Source organism: Bombina bombina, chromosome 2 (genome assembly GCF_027579735.1).
Source record: "Bombina bombina isolate aBomBom1 chromosome 2, aBomBom1.pri, whole genome shotgun sequence".
In the NCBI taxonomy this organism is placed as follows: domain Eukaryota; kingdom Metazoa; phylum Chordata; class Amphibia; order Anura; family Bombinatoridae; genus Bombina; species Bombina bombina.
This window is the reverse complement of record NC_069500.1, coordinates 828,314,747-828,331,080: the sequence shown is the minus strand read 5'-3', so window position 1 is coordinate 828,331,080 and position 16,334 is coordinate 828,314,747. Positions and strand designations below refer to the sequence as shown.

Sequence of the window (16,334 nt, the reverse complement as noted above, 5' to 3'; positions counted from 1 at the left end):
ACACACACACACAAAAACACTCTGACATACACACACAAAAACACTCAGACACACACACACAAAAACACTCAGACACACACACCCACACACACAAAAACACTCAGACACACACACACACACAAAAACACTTAGACACACACACACAAAAACACTTAGACACACACACACAAAAACACTAAGACACACACACACAAAAAACACTCAGACACACACACACACACAAAAACACTCTGGCACACACACACACACACACACACACACAAACACTCTGACACACACACAAAACACTTAGACACACACACACACACACACAAAAACACTCTGACACACACAGAAAAAAACTCAGACACACACATACAAAATATGTAAACTGCATTAATTATAAAGTTCATGCCTACTAGAGCTGCTCCCTGGCTCAGAAGAGCATCAAATGAAAGATAAACAGAGCACTCTAAAAATAAATCACTAAAGAAAAGGTTTAGGCGCAAACTATGAAAATTCTGCTCTCTGACTCTGTTCCAAGTCTGTCAGTGCCTGCCGCTTCTTATGGCCAATCACCTCTGCACTCTGCCCCCCCCAGATCCCCGCCCGCCCTCCCCTCCTACCTCTTCAGTGTGCACTTAGTGTACCGTAACCGTACCGGTCTGGTAGGCATCATATGTGGCTCCTTTACTTTAGAGACAGTGTCAGACAGTCATGCGGTCAGGTGCCAGGCATCCCCCTCACGATTTCCCAGTTCCCATTTAGAGAGACAGCACAGCAGTGAGTGACTCCACTGCTCCACACGTGACTGAGCACAGATAGGCAGGCAGGTTTAGGCTAGCAGCGCAACTTCGCAAGCCCCGCGGCACGCCCACAACATTCATAGTGAAATTGGGCAGGGGAGGAGCAAAGTACAAACAAGCAAAAGCAGCCGAGAAAACTATTTGTGGAAATTGCAGCGCTGGCTCAAGGGGCAAAAAAATTAAGTGTCTACAACTTCCCCAGTCCCACTAATGTTCACAAATGCTGGCCCCTCTAATAAAAAAATCTATGCATCTCTACATTGTATTTCTTTGAATTTTAATAAAATGTTAAAAAAAAAAAATGTTTTGGTGGTGTCACCCCCTGGAGGGTGTCACCCTGGTGCAGCCCGCACCCCCCGCACCCCCCTAGTGATGCCACTGCACTATCTTGAGGAATTTCTCCACCGTCAGAAAAAGCTGCCCTATTGCTCTGCATGCGCTGTCTGAAGTCACAGCATTCCAAACATATTTATGTTACAGATTTGGTATGCGCTGATTTCAAATAGCGCATGCACAGTGCTAGTATATCTTTTTCTGACGGGTATCTTATTCTGACAAAACACTGGTTTTCATCAGATATAAACAGCCTCTTCCACATGCCTGTATATGTAGATTCATGAGACAATCAACATCCATTAAAATTGACGCAGCTAACAATGGGCGTGGCATATCCCCAATCTGGTAACCAATTGGATTAGGCAGTTGTGCTGCTTCACATTTTCTTTTACTCATTATTAAGTATATCAAGGAAATGAAGCAAATTAGATAATTAGATGATAAAAGTAAATTGGAAAGTTGTTTAAACTTATATGCTCTTTCTTAATCATGAAAGGAAAAATTTGGGTTTTGTGGCCCTTTAAGACCATTAGGAAACAATAAATCCAGTCAGAATATCTACTTTTGGATTGTAGTAGGGATCTTTCTATATCCCCACCTCTAATACCTAACTTTGGGCTAGATTATGAGTGGCGTGCTAACTGTTGCGCACGAGCAGAAGGGTTTTTATCATGGCTCGCATATTGCCAGTTGAAAGTAAATGTGTTAATTCGAGTGCATGTCGGTGATAGTGGAACTTCAGAGCTCTGGTTAAAGCTCGACTAAAAAGTTGCATAAAATACATAAAAATTATATTTAAAAGTACAGTTAAGCTCATAATAACACTATCTAATAAAAATTATTTTTAAAAAAATTACATAAGAAAGTTATAAGGTCTCAGGCGACAGAAAAAAGGGCATGCAAAGGGCTTTAACGTAGAGATACATACATATACATATCTAAATATGTATATATATATTTATATAAATATGTGTGTGTGTACAGATGTATTTATTTATGTATTTATGTATTTACAGACATATATACACCTGGGCAGGTAAAAATAAAAAGGCAACCTATTATTTAAATGGAACTAGACTTAGCCAAACAGAGGAGGAAAGGGATTTGGGAGTAGTAATAGATAACAAGCTAAAGATGGGCACACAATGCAGGGCAGCTGCTAAGGCTAGATACTAGCATGTATTAAAAGACAAGACACTGGCTTGTTTAGATTTGTTAATGTACTACAGAATGAGTTTATTTTTTCTATATTTTGTGCTTAGTGGAGGATTTTAAACTCACTTTTTGCCTCCCCATAATTTTAAATGTTGTATTTCGCCCAGAAATCAACTTCAACCAGCAGTGAGTAAAAAAAATACTTAGAAATATGTATTTAAGAATAAATAGAACATAATCTGAAGAACATTGGAATGTGAAATATTAATATTTCATGTCAGGTTAGCGCACATGAAAAAAAGCATTCCGGTTTGCGCAGTTTTTTTTAAGGGGGGATTGGGTGGGTTTTAGAGTAGGGCTATGTGGGTGGTGGGTTGTAATGTTGGGGTATTGTATTTTTTTTTTACAGGTAAAAGAGCTGATTACTTTGGGGCAATGCCCCGCAAAAGGCCCTTTTAAGGGCTATTTGTAATTTAGTATAGGGTAGGGAATTTTATTATTTTGGGGGGCATTTTTATTTTATTAGGGGGATTAGATTAGGTGTAATTAGTTTAAAATTCTTGTAATTCCTTTTTTTTCTGTAATTTAGTGGGGTTTTTTTTTCGTAATTTAGTTTATTTAATTTAATTGTAATTAGTTTAATTTAATTTAGTTAATTTATTTATTTATAGAGTAGTGTTAGGTGTAATTGTATCTTAGGTTAGGATTTATTTTACAGGTAATTTTGTACTTATTTTAGCTAGGTAGTTATTAAATAGTTAATAACTATTTAATAACTATTGTACCTAGTTAAAATAAATACAAAGTTGCCTGTAAAATAAATATAAATCCTAAAATAGCTATAATGTAACTATTAGTTATATTGTAGCTATATTAGGGTTTATTTTATCGTTAAGTATTTAGTTTTAAATAGGAATAATTTATTTAATTGTAGTAAATTTATTTCGTTTAATTTAAATTATATTTAAGTTAGGGGGGGTTAGACTTAGGGTTAGTCTTAGGTTTAGGGGTTAATAAATTTATTATAGTAGCGGCGACGTTGGGGTCGGCAGATTAGGGGTTAATAAATGTAGATAGGTGTCAGCGATGTTAGGGACAGCAGATTAGGGGTTAATAAAATTTAACTAGTGTTTGCGAGGCGGGAGTGCGACAGTTTAGGGGTTAATACATTTATTAAAGTGGCGGCGATGTCCGGTCGGCAGATTAGGGGTTAAATAATTTTGTTATAGGGTTTGCGATGTGGGGGGGGGTTCGGTTTAGGGGTTAATAGGTAGTTTATGGGTGTTAGTTTACTTTGTAGCACTTTAGTTGAGTTTTATGTTCCGTCGTTAGCCCATAAAACTCTTAACTACTGACTTTTAAATGCGGTAGAAGTCTTGACAGGAGAGGGTCTACCACTCACTTCTTCCAAGACTTGTAATACTGGTGTTAGGAAAATCCCATTAAAAAGATAGGATACGCAATTGACGTAAGGGGATTTGCGGTAGCCAAAAGTCGCAGAAAAAAAGTGAGCGGTACACCTGTACCTGCCAGACTCGTTATACCAGCGGGCGTTAAAAAAGCAGCGTTGGGACCTCTCAACGCTGCTTTTTAAGGATAACGCCAAACTCGTGATCTAGCCGATTGATTGCAATCTTATAAAATAAACTGTACTTGGATAGTTTTAGATAGTAAACGATAATGGACTAGATTACGAGTGGATCGTTATTTATTGCTCCTGCACGCATTTGCATTGCACCTCACCTGTAATACCAGTGCACATTTGCGTGCACTGGTATTACAAAGTGGAGTGCAAATAACGCTTTATTGAAAGCGATACTTTGTGATCCACTTATATTCTGGCCCATAATGTGTATATTGCTTTAGAGCTAGATTACAAGTGGGGCGCTAAATTATCATGCGCATACAAATGGACAAATTTACCCTTTGCAGGCTCCCAATAATTAACCAGTCATTACAAGTGGCTGGTTATTGCTACCACAAACTCGCGGTTACAATTAAACGCTCAGAAAATTAACCAGATATCCGATCTCTGGTTAATTTTCTAAAAGTACCCCAAATGCCCTCAAAATAGAGGGCATTATAGTCAGGTCTGGCCTTAGGTGTTCAGGCACCCTTTGCGGGCTACTCCCGTGGCGCCCCCTCCCCTCACGATACTCATGACATGACACGACTGTGCGGATCAGGTCCCACAGCCCTCGCTTAATACGGCGAGCAATACGCTAGCCATATTCAGCACTGCACCAGCAAGGGGGTGTCAATCAACCCGATCGTACTCGATCGGGTTGATTTCCGGTGATCTCTGTCCGCCTGCTCAGAGCAGGCGGACAGGTTATGGAGCAGCGGTCTTTGTGACCGCTGCTTCATAACTGCTGTTTCTGGCGAGTCTGAAGACTCGCCAGAAACAGGGGCCATCAAGCTCCATATGGAGCTTGTTAAATAGAGCCCATAGGCAATCCAGTTCTGCAGCTTTTTATTTATCCTGTGTGTGCCCTATTTCATATGTATAGTAGCGTACACATTGCACAATTAAATATATATATCCCTATGAGCTCAATATTCTATAAGTTCTCTGCTCTGGCGATACTATGACTCATGAGACATGTTTGATAGTATCGCCAGAGCAGAGAACCACATTTCCAAACTGCTATTCAGGGGACATTGTGGACCCACCAACCACGCAAGCAACAGGAGAACAGCTAAGGTATTTCTCAGGTACAGAAGAATATGTTCTAGATACAGGCGCATATTGGTACAGTGCTATTTCCCTGGGAATGGAGCTATGAGATTTGTCATTTGCATGGGCATTTTCCTGGGCACAGTGTATCTTTATTAGCCTTCACCAGGGATTATCAGCATTTTTCTACACAGAATGGACATCATTTTTAAATAACTAGGGATTCAGAGGTACTCCTTACGTACAAAAAAACGATTTTGTGGGTCCTCTTCTGTCTTCCTTTCCATTCCCTTGTCTTTACTTTATGTACCCACTGTATAGAGCTACAGAATACATTGGCACACTACAAATAACCAAAATAAAAATGGATTATACTCCGGGTATATGGGCATTTCCCCAGGCAAGAGATTCTATCACAGATACCGGGGTATTTTCCTAGTCACTGGGTTCTGAAGGTAAACTGGCAATAAGCCAGGGTACAGGGGTAAATCTTAGGTGATTTCTTGGGGATTTACTGACCTACAAATACACGTAAGCTTTATCTTTGGGGTATAAGGATTTATTTCAGAGGTACATGGGCATTTTCCTGGGCATGTTTGTATCTGGGCAGTATTAGTCAAGTAAAGAAGCACTTTACCATCTATGGGGTAGATTTTTTTTTGTTGGGTGGTATGGGGTTATTTTCCTGTGCATGAGGTTTACTTGTGGGTATTTCACTTCTACATGAGGAATTTTTATTTTATGGGGAATGTTTATAACTGGGGTAGATCTCAGCTCAGGTATTAATAAGGTAAAAATATTATTTTTTTCTTGGAAATTAAGGGCACATCTAAGAATTTCTCAGATACAAGATTATTTTTCTGGCACATGGGGTATCTGGTAGTAAATAGAAGGCAAATTCTTGTTTTCCTTGACATATTAGTAACTGAGGTATTTCTCAGTAGAATATTATTGGGTGCGGGATATAACTTGGGCTAATATCCATAAACACACAGGGTATATCTGGGGAATTTACATTGAAATGATGGATTGTGTGGGGGAATATCTCTGATACAAGTACACTTTCCAATTCACCAAAGCCCGTTACCAAGCCCACACTTACCGGTGGCTCCTAGGTTCCTTGCTCAGTGTCTGAGGCTGCACCTCGCCACCTCCCAATAACCGATGGACTGGCGCAGTAGTACCTGTCACAAGCCACGGCGGGAGAACCATGAGGGGGCGGGGATATATGACATAGGTCATCATATCCCGCTTCCCTCCCTCATACTGGCGTCTGGTATGTGCGGTCATGTGCCTGAATCTGCTGCACCTGCGGGAAGCCGCCCTGGTCAATCCGCATAGGTCAAGCACCCCAAAGGCCGACCCTGATTATAGTTTTTATTTTTAAAAAATGTAGCTTTTTTAAAATAAAAATCAACTACACTAGGCCGTTTTGGGGTCTAAAATTGGTGGGAGTGGGGTGGCACTGGCACTGAAAGTGCCTTTACATTGGGTCTATGGGAACTGTGTGTTCCCAGTAAAAATATATGTATATGACTATATACATATACAGTATATGTATGTATTAATATGTGTATAAAATATGCTGCCATGGCTTCGCTACTTAACCCTTCGCTGCGCAAGGTTCTGATGCTGTCTTGGACGGCATGAGAACGAGGCTACCATTGGAGCTTATGGAAGTGCACTATCCAGGTGCTGAACCTAAAATGTAGCCTATGGAAGCTCGCTCTCATGAGCGCAATGTGTCTGTGCAATGTGAATGCAACCTTGCGTTCGCATTGCAGCTAACTTGTAATACCAGCGCACATCAGCCTGCACTGGTATTACAAAGAGGAGTGCAAATATCGCTACAGCTAAATCAATATATTGCACTTCACTTATAAGCTGGCCCTTATTTTCATTAAAAGGACACTTAAGACAAAATTAAACTCTCATGATCCAGATGGAGTATGCGGTTTTAGAAAAAGTTTCCAATTTACTTTCATTATCAAAATGTGCACAGCCCATTTATACGCACACTTTCTGAGGCACCAGCTCCTACTGAGCGCGTGCAAGAATTCACAGTATTTAAGTGTATACATTTTCTGATTGGCTGGCTGCTGTCACATGATACAAGGGGCAGAGAAGATGGAAGTAACTGACATTTGCATGAAAAAAAAATGTATTACTCCTTTGAAATTAAGAGTATGTCTTCCTGCATTTTTTCTTTATTATGAATTTGTTGAATATGCAACTCTACTGTGTTCAATGGTCATTTAGTTTAACATGTTATGGGAGGGTTCCATTTTGAGGTTAGTGCCCCTTTAAATTATGTCTATAACTCATTTTTTTGTGCCTTTCTTGCAGGGCTGAGTTGAACGTTTATACAAATGGCGGCCTGGAAGATGATGACAAAGAAGAAGAAAAAGAAGAGGCTAGGAAAGACAAGGGAGAAAATAAAAAAGCTAAGGGCAAAAAGGAAGAAGATAACGAGGATCAGAAAATCACTGCTATGTAAAACGTATTTGTCAGGAATGTCAAACATTTACCTTACTGAACTTGTATACAAGAACATGTTTTCATATCATTCTGTAACAAAAAAATAACTGGTTTTATGGTTATATCCTGTAAGGTTTAAATATTAACATCTGTGCTAATTCTGCTTTTTCCTTGAGTTAATGAATTATTGAAGAGAGACTATTGGGCACCCATGATGAGGCTTTAACTACAAGATTTGACCTATTGGAACCCTGACTGGCAGAAGCATGAATTTATCAGATGCACAGGAATTTGCCAGAAGAGCTAACAGCCATCTTGTTAAAGCTAAACTCAGACCAATAAAGTTGTAATGTTTCCAATTTCCAAATGTGAGATATCAAACTTTTGATGGATAAAATATTGATTAGAATTTTATTGGAATGTTGTTTGAATGATTTTAGACTGACATAGGGATCTAAATATTACCAACCTTGCAGAAAGGGTTTCATAGCTAGCAAGGTCCAAAGTTGCCTTTATCTTTATCATGCATCACTGCAGGTCACACAGTAATATTAGGTTAATAAAAATGTAAATCTTTTATACTGCATAAGTCATTCAGTAAGAAAAAGAAAGTTTAAAAGATAAACTTTTTTTCCGGAGCGCTCTTACAAAAATAATGAAGGGACAGTCTAGGCCAAAATAAACTTTTATGATTCAGATAGAGCTTGTAATTTTAAACAATTTTCCAATTTACTTTTATCACCAATTTTGCTTTGTTCTCTTGGTATTCTTAGTTGAAATCTTAACTTAGGAGGTTCATATGCTAATTTCTTAGACCTTGAAGCCCACCTCTTTCAGATTGCATTTTAACAGTTTTTCACCACTAGAGGGTGTTAGTTCACATATTTCATATAGATAACACTGTGCTCGTGCACGTGAAGTTATCTGGGAGCAGGCACTGATTGGCTAAACTGCAAGTCTGTCAAAAGAACTGAAAAAAGGGTCAGGTTGCAGAGGCTTAGATACAAGATAATCACAGAGGTTAAAAGTATATTATTATAACTGTGTTGGTTATGCAAAACTGGGAAATGGGTAATAAAGGGATTATCTATCTTTTAAAACAATAAAAATTCTGGTGTAGACTGTCCCTTTAATTAGATATTCACCAATGACTACCATCAACAATATACAGTAAATATTCACACTGTTCAAAGGATATTTAATAAAACCAAGTCTACTGATGAGACAATTTGTTGCAGGTAAAGATATGTGTTCCCCGCAGCTGTTCCTTTTATACTGCAGTGGTAGGCAACTGGGCTGAAAAACATTTGATGAAAATGCAAGAGAGCACTATCTTGCTTTTCATCAAGAGGACATGATACCCAAATGTTTAAAGTGATGCAGCATAGCTGTAAGAAGCTGACAAGAAAATATCACCTGAGCATCTTAATTTTTAAAAGAAGATATTTAACCTCAAAATCTACTTAGTTGCCACATCCTATTGTACAGGGACTTTAAAGGGATACTAAACCCACATTTTTTCTTTCATGATTCAGATAGAGCATGCAATTTTAAGCAACTTTCTAATTTACTCCTATTATCAAATTTTCTTTGTTCTCTTGCTATCGTTATTTGAAAAAGTAGAAATGTAAGGTTAGGAGCCAGCCCATTTTTGGTTCTGCACCTGGGTAGCGCTTGCTGATTGGTGGCTACATTTAGCCACCAATAAGCAAGTGCTACCAAGGTACTGAACCAAAAATGGGCCGGCTCTAAATTAGAAAGTTGCTTAAAATTGCATGCTCTATCTGAATCATGAAAGAAAAAGTTTGGATATAGTATCCATTTAAGCAGCCAATTAGGATGCTAGTCCTGGGACTTTCAAGGGAGCGTACATCTGTCATGTGCAGACACAATCATGTTATTTGCATCCTCAGTTGAAGGAAGTTTATGATGAAATCTCACACGATTTTAGTGAAATTTCACGAGATCAGCACTGATGAAGCTGATTGGCTGATGATTATTTTTCTTTCATGTAATTAGCAAGAGTCCATGAGCTAGTGACGTATGGGATATACATTCCTACCAGGAGGGGCAAAGTTTCCCAAACCTCAAAATGCCTACAAATACACCCCTCACCACACCCACAAATCAGTTTTACAAACTTTGCCTCCTATGGAGGTGGTGAAGTAAGTTTGTGCTAGATTCTACGTTGATATGCGCTCCGCAGCAGGTTGGAGCCCGGTTTTCCTCTCAGCGTGCAGTGAATGTCAGAGGGATGTGAGGAGAGTATTGCCTATTTGAATTCAATGATCTCCTTCTACGGGGTCTATTTCATAGGTTCTCTGTTATCGGTCGTAGAGATTAATCTCTTACCTCCCTTTTCAGATCGACGATATACTCTTATATATATACCATTACCTCTGCTGATTTTCGTTTCAGTACTGGTTTGGCTTTTTACAACATGTAGATGAGTGTCCTGGGGTAAGTAAGTCTTATTTTCTGTGACACTCTAAGCTATGGTTGGGCACTTTTTTATAAAGTTCTAAATATATGTATTCAAACATTTATTTGCCTTGACTCAGGATGTTCAACATTCCTTATTTCAGACAGTCAGTTTCATATTTGGGATAATGCATTTGAATCAATCATTTTTTTCTTACCTTAAAATTTGACTTATTCCCTGTGGGCTGTTAGGCTCGCGGGGGCTGAAAATGCTTCATTTTATTGCGTCATTCTTGGCGCGGACTTTTTTGGCGCAAAATTTTTTTTCTGTTTCCGGCGTCATACGTGTCGCCGGAAGTTGCGTCATTTTTGACGTTCTTTTGCGCCAAAAGTGTCGGCGTTCCGGATGTGGCGTCATTTTTGGCGCAAAAAGCATTTAGGCACCAAATAATGTTGGCGTCTTATTTGGCGCTAAAAAAATATGGGCGTCACTTTTGTCTCCACATTATTTAAGTCTCATTATTCATTGCTTCTGGTTGCTAGAAGCTTGTTCTCTGGCATTTTTTCCCATTCCTGAAACTGTCATTTAAGGAATTTGATCAATTTTGCTTTATATGTTGTTTTTTCTATTACATATTGCAAGATGTCCCACGTTGCAACTGAGTCAGAAGATACTTCTGGAAAATCGATGCCTGGTGCTGGAGCTACCAAAGCTAAGTGTATCTGCTGTAAACTTTTGGTAGCTGTTCCTCCAGCTGTTGTTTGTATTGAATGTCATGACAAACTTGTTAATGCAGATAATATTTCCTTTAGTAAAGTTCCATTACCTGTTGCTGTCAACATCTAATACTCAGAGTGTTCCTGATAACATAAGATATTTTGTTTCTAAATCCATTAAGAAGGCTATGTCTGTTATTCCTCCTTCTAGTAAACATAAAAAGTCTTTTAAAACTTCTTATTGTTCAGATGAATTTTTAAATGAACATCATTATTCTGATTCTGATAATGGTTCTTCTGGTTCAGAGGATTCTGTCTCAGAGGTTGATGCTGATAAATCTTCATATTTATTTAAAATGGAATTTATTCGTTCTTTACTTAAAGAAGTCCTAATTGCATTAGAAATTGAGGATTCTGGTCCTCTTGATACTAAATCTAAACGTTTAGATACGGTTTTTAAATCTCCTGTAGTTATTCCAGAAGTTTTTCCTGTTCCTGGTGCTATTTCTGAAGTAATTTCCAGGGAATGGAATAATTTGGGTAATTCATTTACTCCTTCTAAACGTTTTAAGCAATTATATCCTGTGCCATCTGACAGATTAGAGTTTTGGGACAAAATCCCTAAGGTTGATGGGGCTGTCTCTACTCTTGCTAAGCGTACTACTATTCCTACGGCAGATGGTACTTCCTTTAAGGATCCTTTAGATAGGAAAATTGAATCCTTTCTAAGAAAAGCTTATTTGTGTTCAGGTAATCTTCTTAGACCTGCTATATCTTTGGCGGATGTTGCTGCAGCTTCAACTTTTTGGTTGGAAGCTTTAGCGCAACAAGTAACAGATCATAATTCTCATAGCATAATTATTCTTCTTCAACATGCTAATAATTTTATTTGTGATGCCATCTTTGATATCATTAGAGTTGATGTCAGGTATATGTCTCTAGCTATTTTAGCTAGAAGAGCTTTATAGCTTAAAACTTGGAATGCTGATATGTCTTCTAAGTCTACTCTGCTTTCCCTTTCTTTCCAGGGTAATAAATTATTTAGTTCTCAGTTGGATTCTATTATCTCAACTGTTACTGGAGGGAAAGGAACTTTTTTACCACAGGATAAAAAATCTAAAGGTAAATTCAGGTCTAATAATCGTTTTCGTTCCTTTCGTCACAACAAGGAACAAAAGCCTGATCCTTCATCCTCAGGAGCGGTATCAGTTTGGAAACCATCTCCAGTCTGGAATAAATCCAAGCCTTTTAGAAAATCAAAGCCAGCTCCTAAGTCCACATGAAGGTGCGGCCCTCATTCCAGTTCAGCTGGTAGGGGGCAGATTACGTTTTTTCAAAGAAATTTGGATCAATTCCGTTCACAATCTTTGGATTCAGAACATTGTTTCAGAAGGGTACAGAATTGGTTTCAAGATAAGACCTCCTGCAAAGAGATTTTTTCTTTCCCGTGTCCCAGTAAATCCAGCGAAGGCTTAAGCATTTCTGAAATGTGTTTCAGATCTAGAGTTGGCTGGAGTAATTATGCCAGTTCCAGTTCTGGAACAGGGGCTGGGGTTTTATTCAAATCTCTTCATTGTACCAAAGAAGGAGAATTCCTTCAGACCAGTTCTGGATCTAAAAATATTGAATCGTTATGTAAGGATACCAACATTCAAAATGATAACTGTAAGGACTATCCTGCCTTTTGTTCAGCAAGGGCATTATATGTCTACAATAGATTTACAGGATGCATATCTGCATATTCCGATTCATCCAGATCACTATCAGTTTCTGAGATTCTCTTTCCTAGACAAGCATTACCAGTTTGTGGCTCTGCCGTTTGGCCTAGCAACAGCTCCAAGAATTTTTACAAAGGTTCTCGGTGCCCTTCTGTCTGTAATCAGAGAACAGGGTATTGTGGTATTTCCTTATTTGGACGATATCTTTGTACGACACTCTCTGACGTGGTGGACAGATCACCATCGTTTAGTTCAGGGGGCTTCTTTTGTTCTTCCGACCTGGACTGTAATTTCAACAGATGCAAGTCTTACAGGTTGGGGAGCTGTGTGGGGGTCTCTGACGGCACAAGGGGTTTGGGAATCTCAGGAGGTGAGATTACCGATCAATATTTTGGAACTCTGTGCAATTTTCAGAGCTCTTCAGTCTTGGCCTCTTCTAAAGAGAGAATCGTTCATTTGTTTTCAGACAGACAATGTCACAACTGTGGCATACATCAATCATCAAGGAGGGACTCACAGTCCTCTAGCTATGAAAGAAGTATCTCGAATTCTGGTTTGGGCGGAATCCAGCTCCTGTCTAGTTTCTGCGGTTCATATCCCAGGTATAGACAATTGGGAAGCGGATTATCTCAGTCGCCAAACGTTGCATCCGGGCGAATGGTCTCTTCACCCAGAGGTATTTCTTCAGATTGTTCAAATGTGGGGACTTCCAGAAATAGATCTGATGGCCTCTCATCTAAACAAGAAACTTCCCAGGTATCTGTCCAGATTCAGGGATCCTCAAGCGGAAGCAGTGGATGCATTGTCACTTCCTTGGAAGTATCATCCTGCCTATATCTTTCCGCCTCTAGTTCTTCTTCCAAGAGTGATCTCCAAGATTCTGAAGGAATGCTCGTTTGTTCTGCTGGTAGCTCCAGCATGGCCTCACAGGTTTTGGTATGCGGATCTTGTCCGGATGGCTTCTTGCCAACCGTGAACTCTTCCGTTAAGACCAGACCTTCTGTCGCAAGGTCCTTTTTTCCATCAGGATCTCAAATCCTTAAATTTAAAGGTATGGAGATTGAACGCTTGATTCTTGGTCAAAGAGGTTTCTCTGACTCTGTGATTAATACTATGTTACAGGCTCGTAAATCTGTATCTAGGGAGATATATTATAGAGTCTGGAAGACTTATATTTCTTGGTGTCTTTCTCATCATTTTTCCTGGCATTCTTTTAGAATTCCGAGATTTTTACAGTTTCTTCAGGATGGTTTGGATAAAGGTTTGTCTGCAAGTTCCTTGAAAGGACAAATCTCTGCTCTTTCTGTTCTTTTTCACAGAAAGATTGCTAATCTTCCTGATATTCATTGTTTTGTACAAGCTTTTGGTTCGTATAAAACCTGTTATTAAGTCAATTTCTCCTCCTTTGAATTTGGTTCTGGGGGCTCTTCAAGCTCCTCCGTTTGAACCTATGCATTCATTGGACATTAAATTACTTTCTTGGAAAGTTTTGTTCCTTTTGGCCATCTCTTCTGCCAGAAGAGTTTCTGAATTATCTGCTCTTTCTTGTGAGTCTCCTTTTCTGATTTTTCACCAGGATAAGGCGGTGTTGCGAACTTCTTTTGAATTTTTACCTAAGGTTGTGAATTCCAACAACATTAGTAGAGAAATTGTGGTTCCTTCATTATGTCCTAATCCTAAGAATTCTAAGGAGAAATCATTGCATTCTTTGGATGTAGTTAGAGCTTTGAAATATTATGTTGAAGCTACTAAGACTTTCCGAAAGACTTCTAGTCTATTTGTTATCTTTTCCGGTTCTAGGAAAGGTCAGAAGGCCTCTGCCATTTCTTTGGCATCTTGGTTGAAATCTTTAATTCATCATGCTTATGTCGAGTCGGGTAAAACTCCGCCTCAAAGGATTACAGCTCATTCTACTAGGTCAGTTTCTACTTCCTGGGCGTTTATGAATGAAGCTTCGGTTGATCAGATTTGCAAAGCAGCAACTTGGTCTTCTTTGCATACTTTTACTAAATTCTACCATTTTGATGTGTTTTCTTCTTCTGAAGCTGTTTTTGGTAGAAAAGTACTTCAGGCAGCTGTTTCAGTTTGAATCTTCTGCTTATATTTTCAGTTTTTTTCATTATAAAATTTAAACTTTATTTTGGGTGTGGATTATTTTTCAGCGGAATTGGCTGTCTTTATTTTATCCCTCCCTCTCTAGTGACTCTTGCGTGGAAAGATACACATCTTGGGTAGTCATTATCCCATACGTCACTAGCTCATGGACTCTTGCTAATTACATGAAAGAAAACATAATTTATGTAAGAACTTACCTGATAAATTCATTTCTTTCATATTAGCAAGAGTCCATGAGGCCCACCCTTTTTGTGGTGGTTATGATTTTTTTGTATAAAGCACAATTATTCCAATTCCTTATTTTTTATGCTTTCGCACTTTTTTCTTATCACCCCACTTCTTGGCTATTCGTTAAACTGATTTGTGGGTGTGGTGAGGGGTGTATTTGTAGGCATTTTGAGGTTTGGGAAACTTTGCCCCTCCTGGTAGGAATGTATATCCCATACGTCACTAGCTCATGGACTCTTGCTAATATGAAAGAAATTAATTTATCAGGTAAGTTCTTACATAAATTATGTTTTTTTTCAAGATGCAGTGAACAGTAGCAGATGAATAACTGTTCACTGACCACTTACTATTGTGAGTGTGAAGTAATTGTGAGGTAAAATATCTTACTTTCTTACATAGAGATATGCAGGTGATATTTCCTTGTCAGCTTTTTACAGTTGTGCCGCTTCACTTTCAAATAATTTAGTATATAAGTATTATGGCCCTTTAATCTGAAATTTACATTTTGACTTTATTTCTAGCCTTCTGATTGGTCCAATTGTTTACACAACAGCTTATAATATTCTCCCATCCAAAGATCAATTGATGCATGCTTGAGCGTAAAAAGTAAGGAAACTGCTGATTGGACGTGTGTTTTATTTTTACGGCATTCCCATATTAAAGTAAAGGTAAACTTTGATGAATGAAAGCCCGTTTTTTAAAAATACTATTAAAAACAAGGGCACTTTCATTCATCAAAGTTTACAAAGCAGCCGTTTTGATTAAAAACTTACCTCTCTTCTTTGCACAGCCAGAGCAGCTTCCCCCACCTTGAGATCCTCTCTTCACACATCATCAATGACTAATCCAGCTTCCTCAGGCAATGACTCCCCTGGGGGGAAATCCGTGATTGGAGGAAGCTGGATTAGTCATTGATGACTTTGTAAACTTTGATGAATGAAAGTGTCCCTGTTTTTAATAGTATTTTTTAAAAATGGGCTTCCATTCATCAAAGTTTACCTTCACTTTAAGCCCAGTGCCTGGATTCCAGGTCATAAGAATTTCCACTGAGAAACATATTTTGCTTTGTTCCTTATGCGGCTAATTAAGGCCTAGTTTCCATTGCTCTCGACATTTAAATGATTGTATTTAATTTGTGTACGTTTCATAGTTTAAAAATGTGATTTAATTTGTCATAAATAAAATTTTGCTTATGTGAACTGAGCATGTGGTCACACAAGAAATACCACCCTAAAAAGGGAAATATGTTTTCAACAGGACCAAGGTGTTGGATTTGAAAAGTTCAACAATCCTTTGAAGAGTCCCATGAGAAATGTTTTCAGATTAACTAGAAAACTGGTGTTGATTTCATGTAAGGTATATGGCTAGCAAGTGTATTTGAAGACGGCATAAATCCTTTTGAAAATAAATTAATAAATAACAAAAGCAATGTGCAAACGATACTTTTAATGGCTAACTAATAGGCAATAAAATTGCAAATGTTTGGTATGCAGAAGTCCCTTCTTCAAAAGCTTAAAGGTGCAGTCTACTCCAGAATTGTTATTGTTTAAAAATATATTGTCCCTTTATTGCCCATTCCCCAGTTTTGCATAACACAGTTATATTAATACAAATTTTACCTCTGTGATTACCTTGTATCTAAGCCTCTGCAGACTGCCCCCTTATTTAAGTTTTTTGACAGACTTGTATTTTAGCCAATCAGTG

General features: G+C 38.4%; 1 protein-coding gene across 1 annotated transcript in view; it reads left to right on the top strand.

The window, feature by feature from the left end:
* The window catches only part of SMIM24 (small integral membrane protein 24), a 104,403-nt gene extending 96,558 nt beyond the window's left edge, over positions 1-7,845 (top strand). The window contains exon 4 of the mRNA XM_053700725.1: positions 7,300-7,845. Within this exon, the coding sequence (XP_053556700.1) occupies positions 7,300-7,450 (151 nt within the window). The 3' untranslated portion in view covers positions 7,451-7,845. The remainder of the gene's footprint in view (positions 1-7,299) is intronic.
* The last annotated feature ends 8,489 nt before the right edge of the window (positions 7,846-16,334 follow it).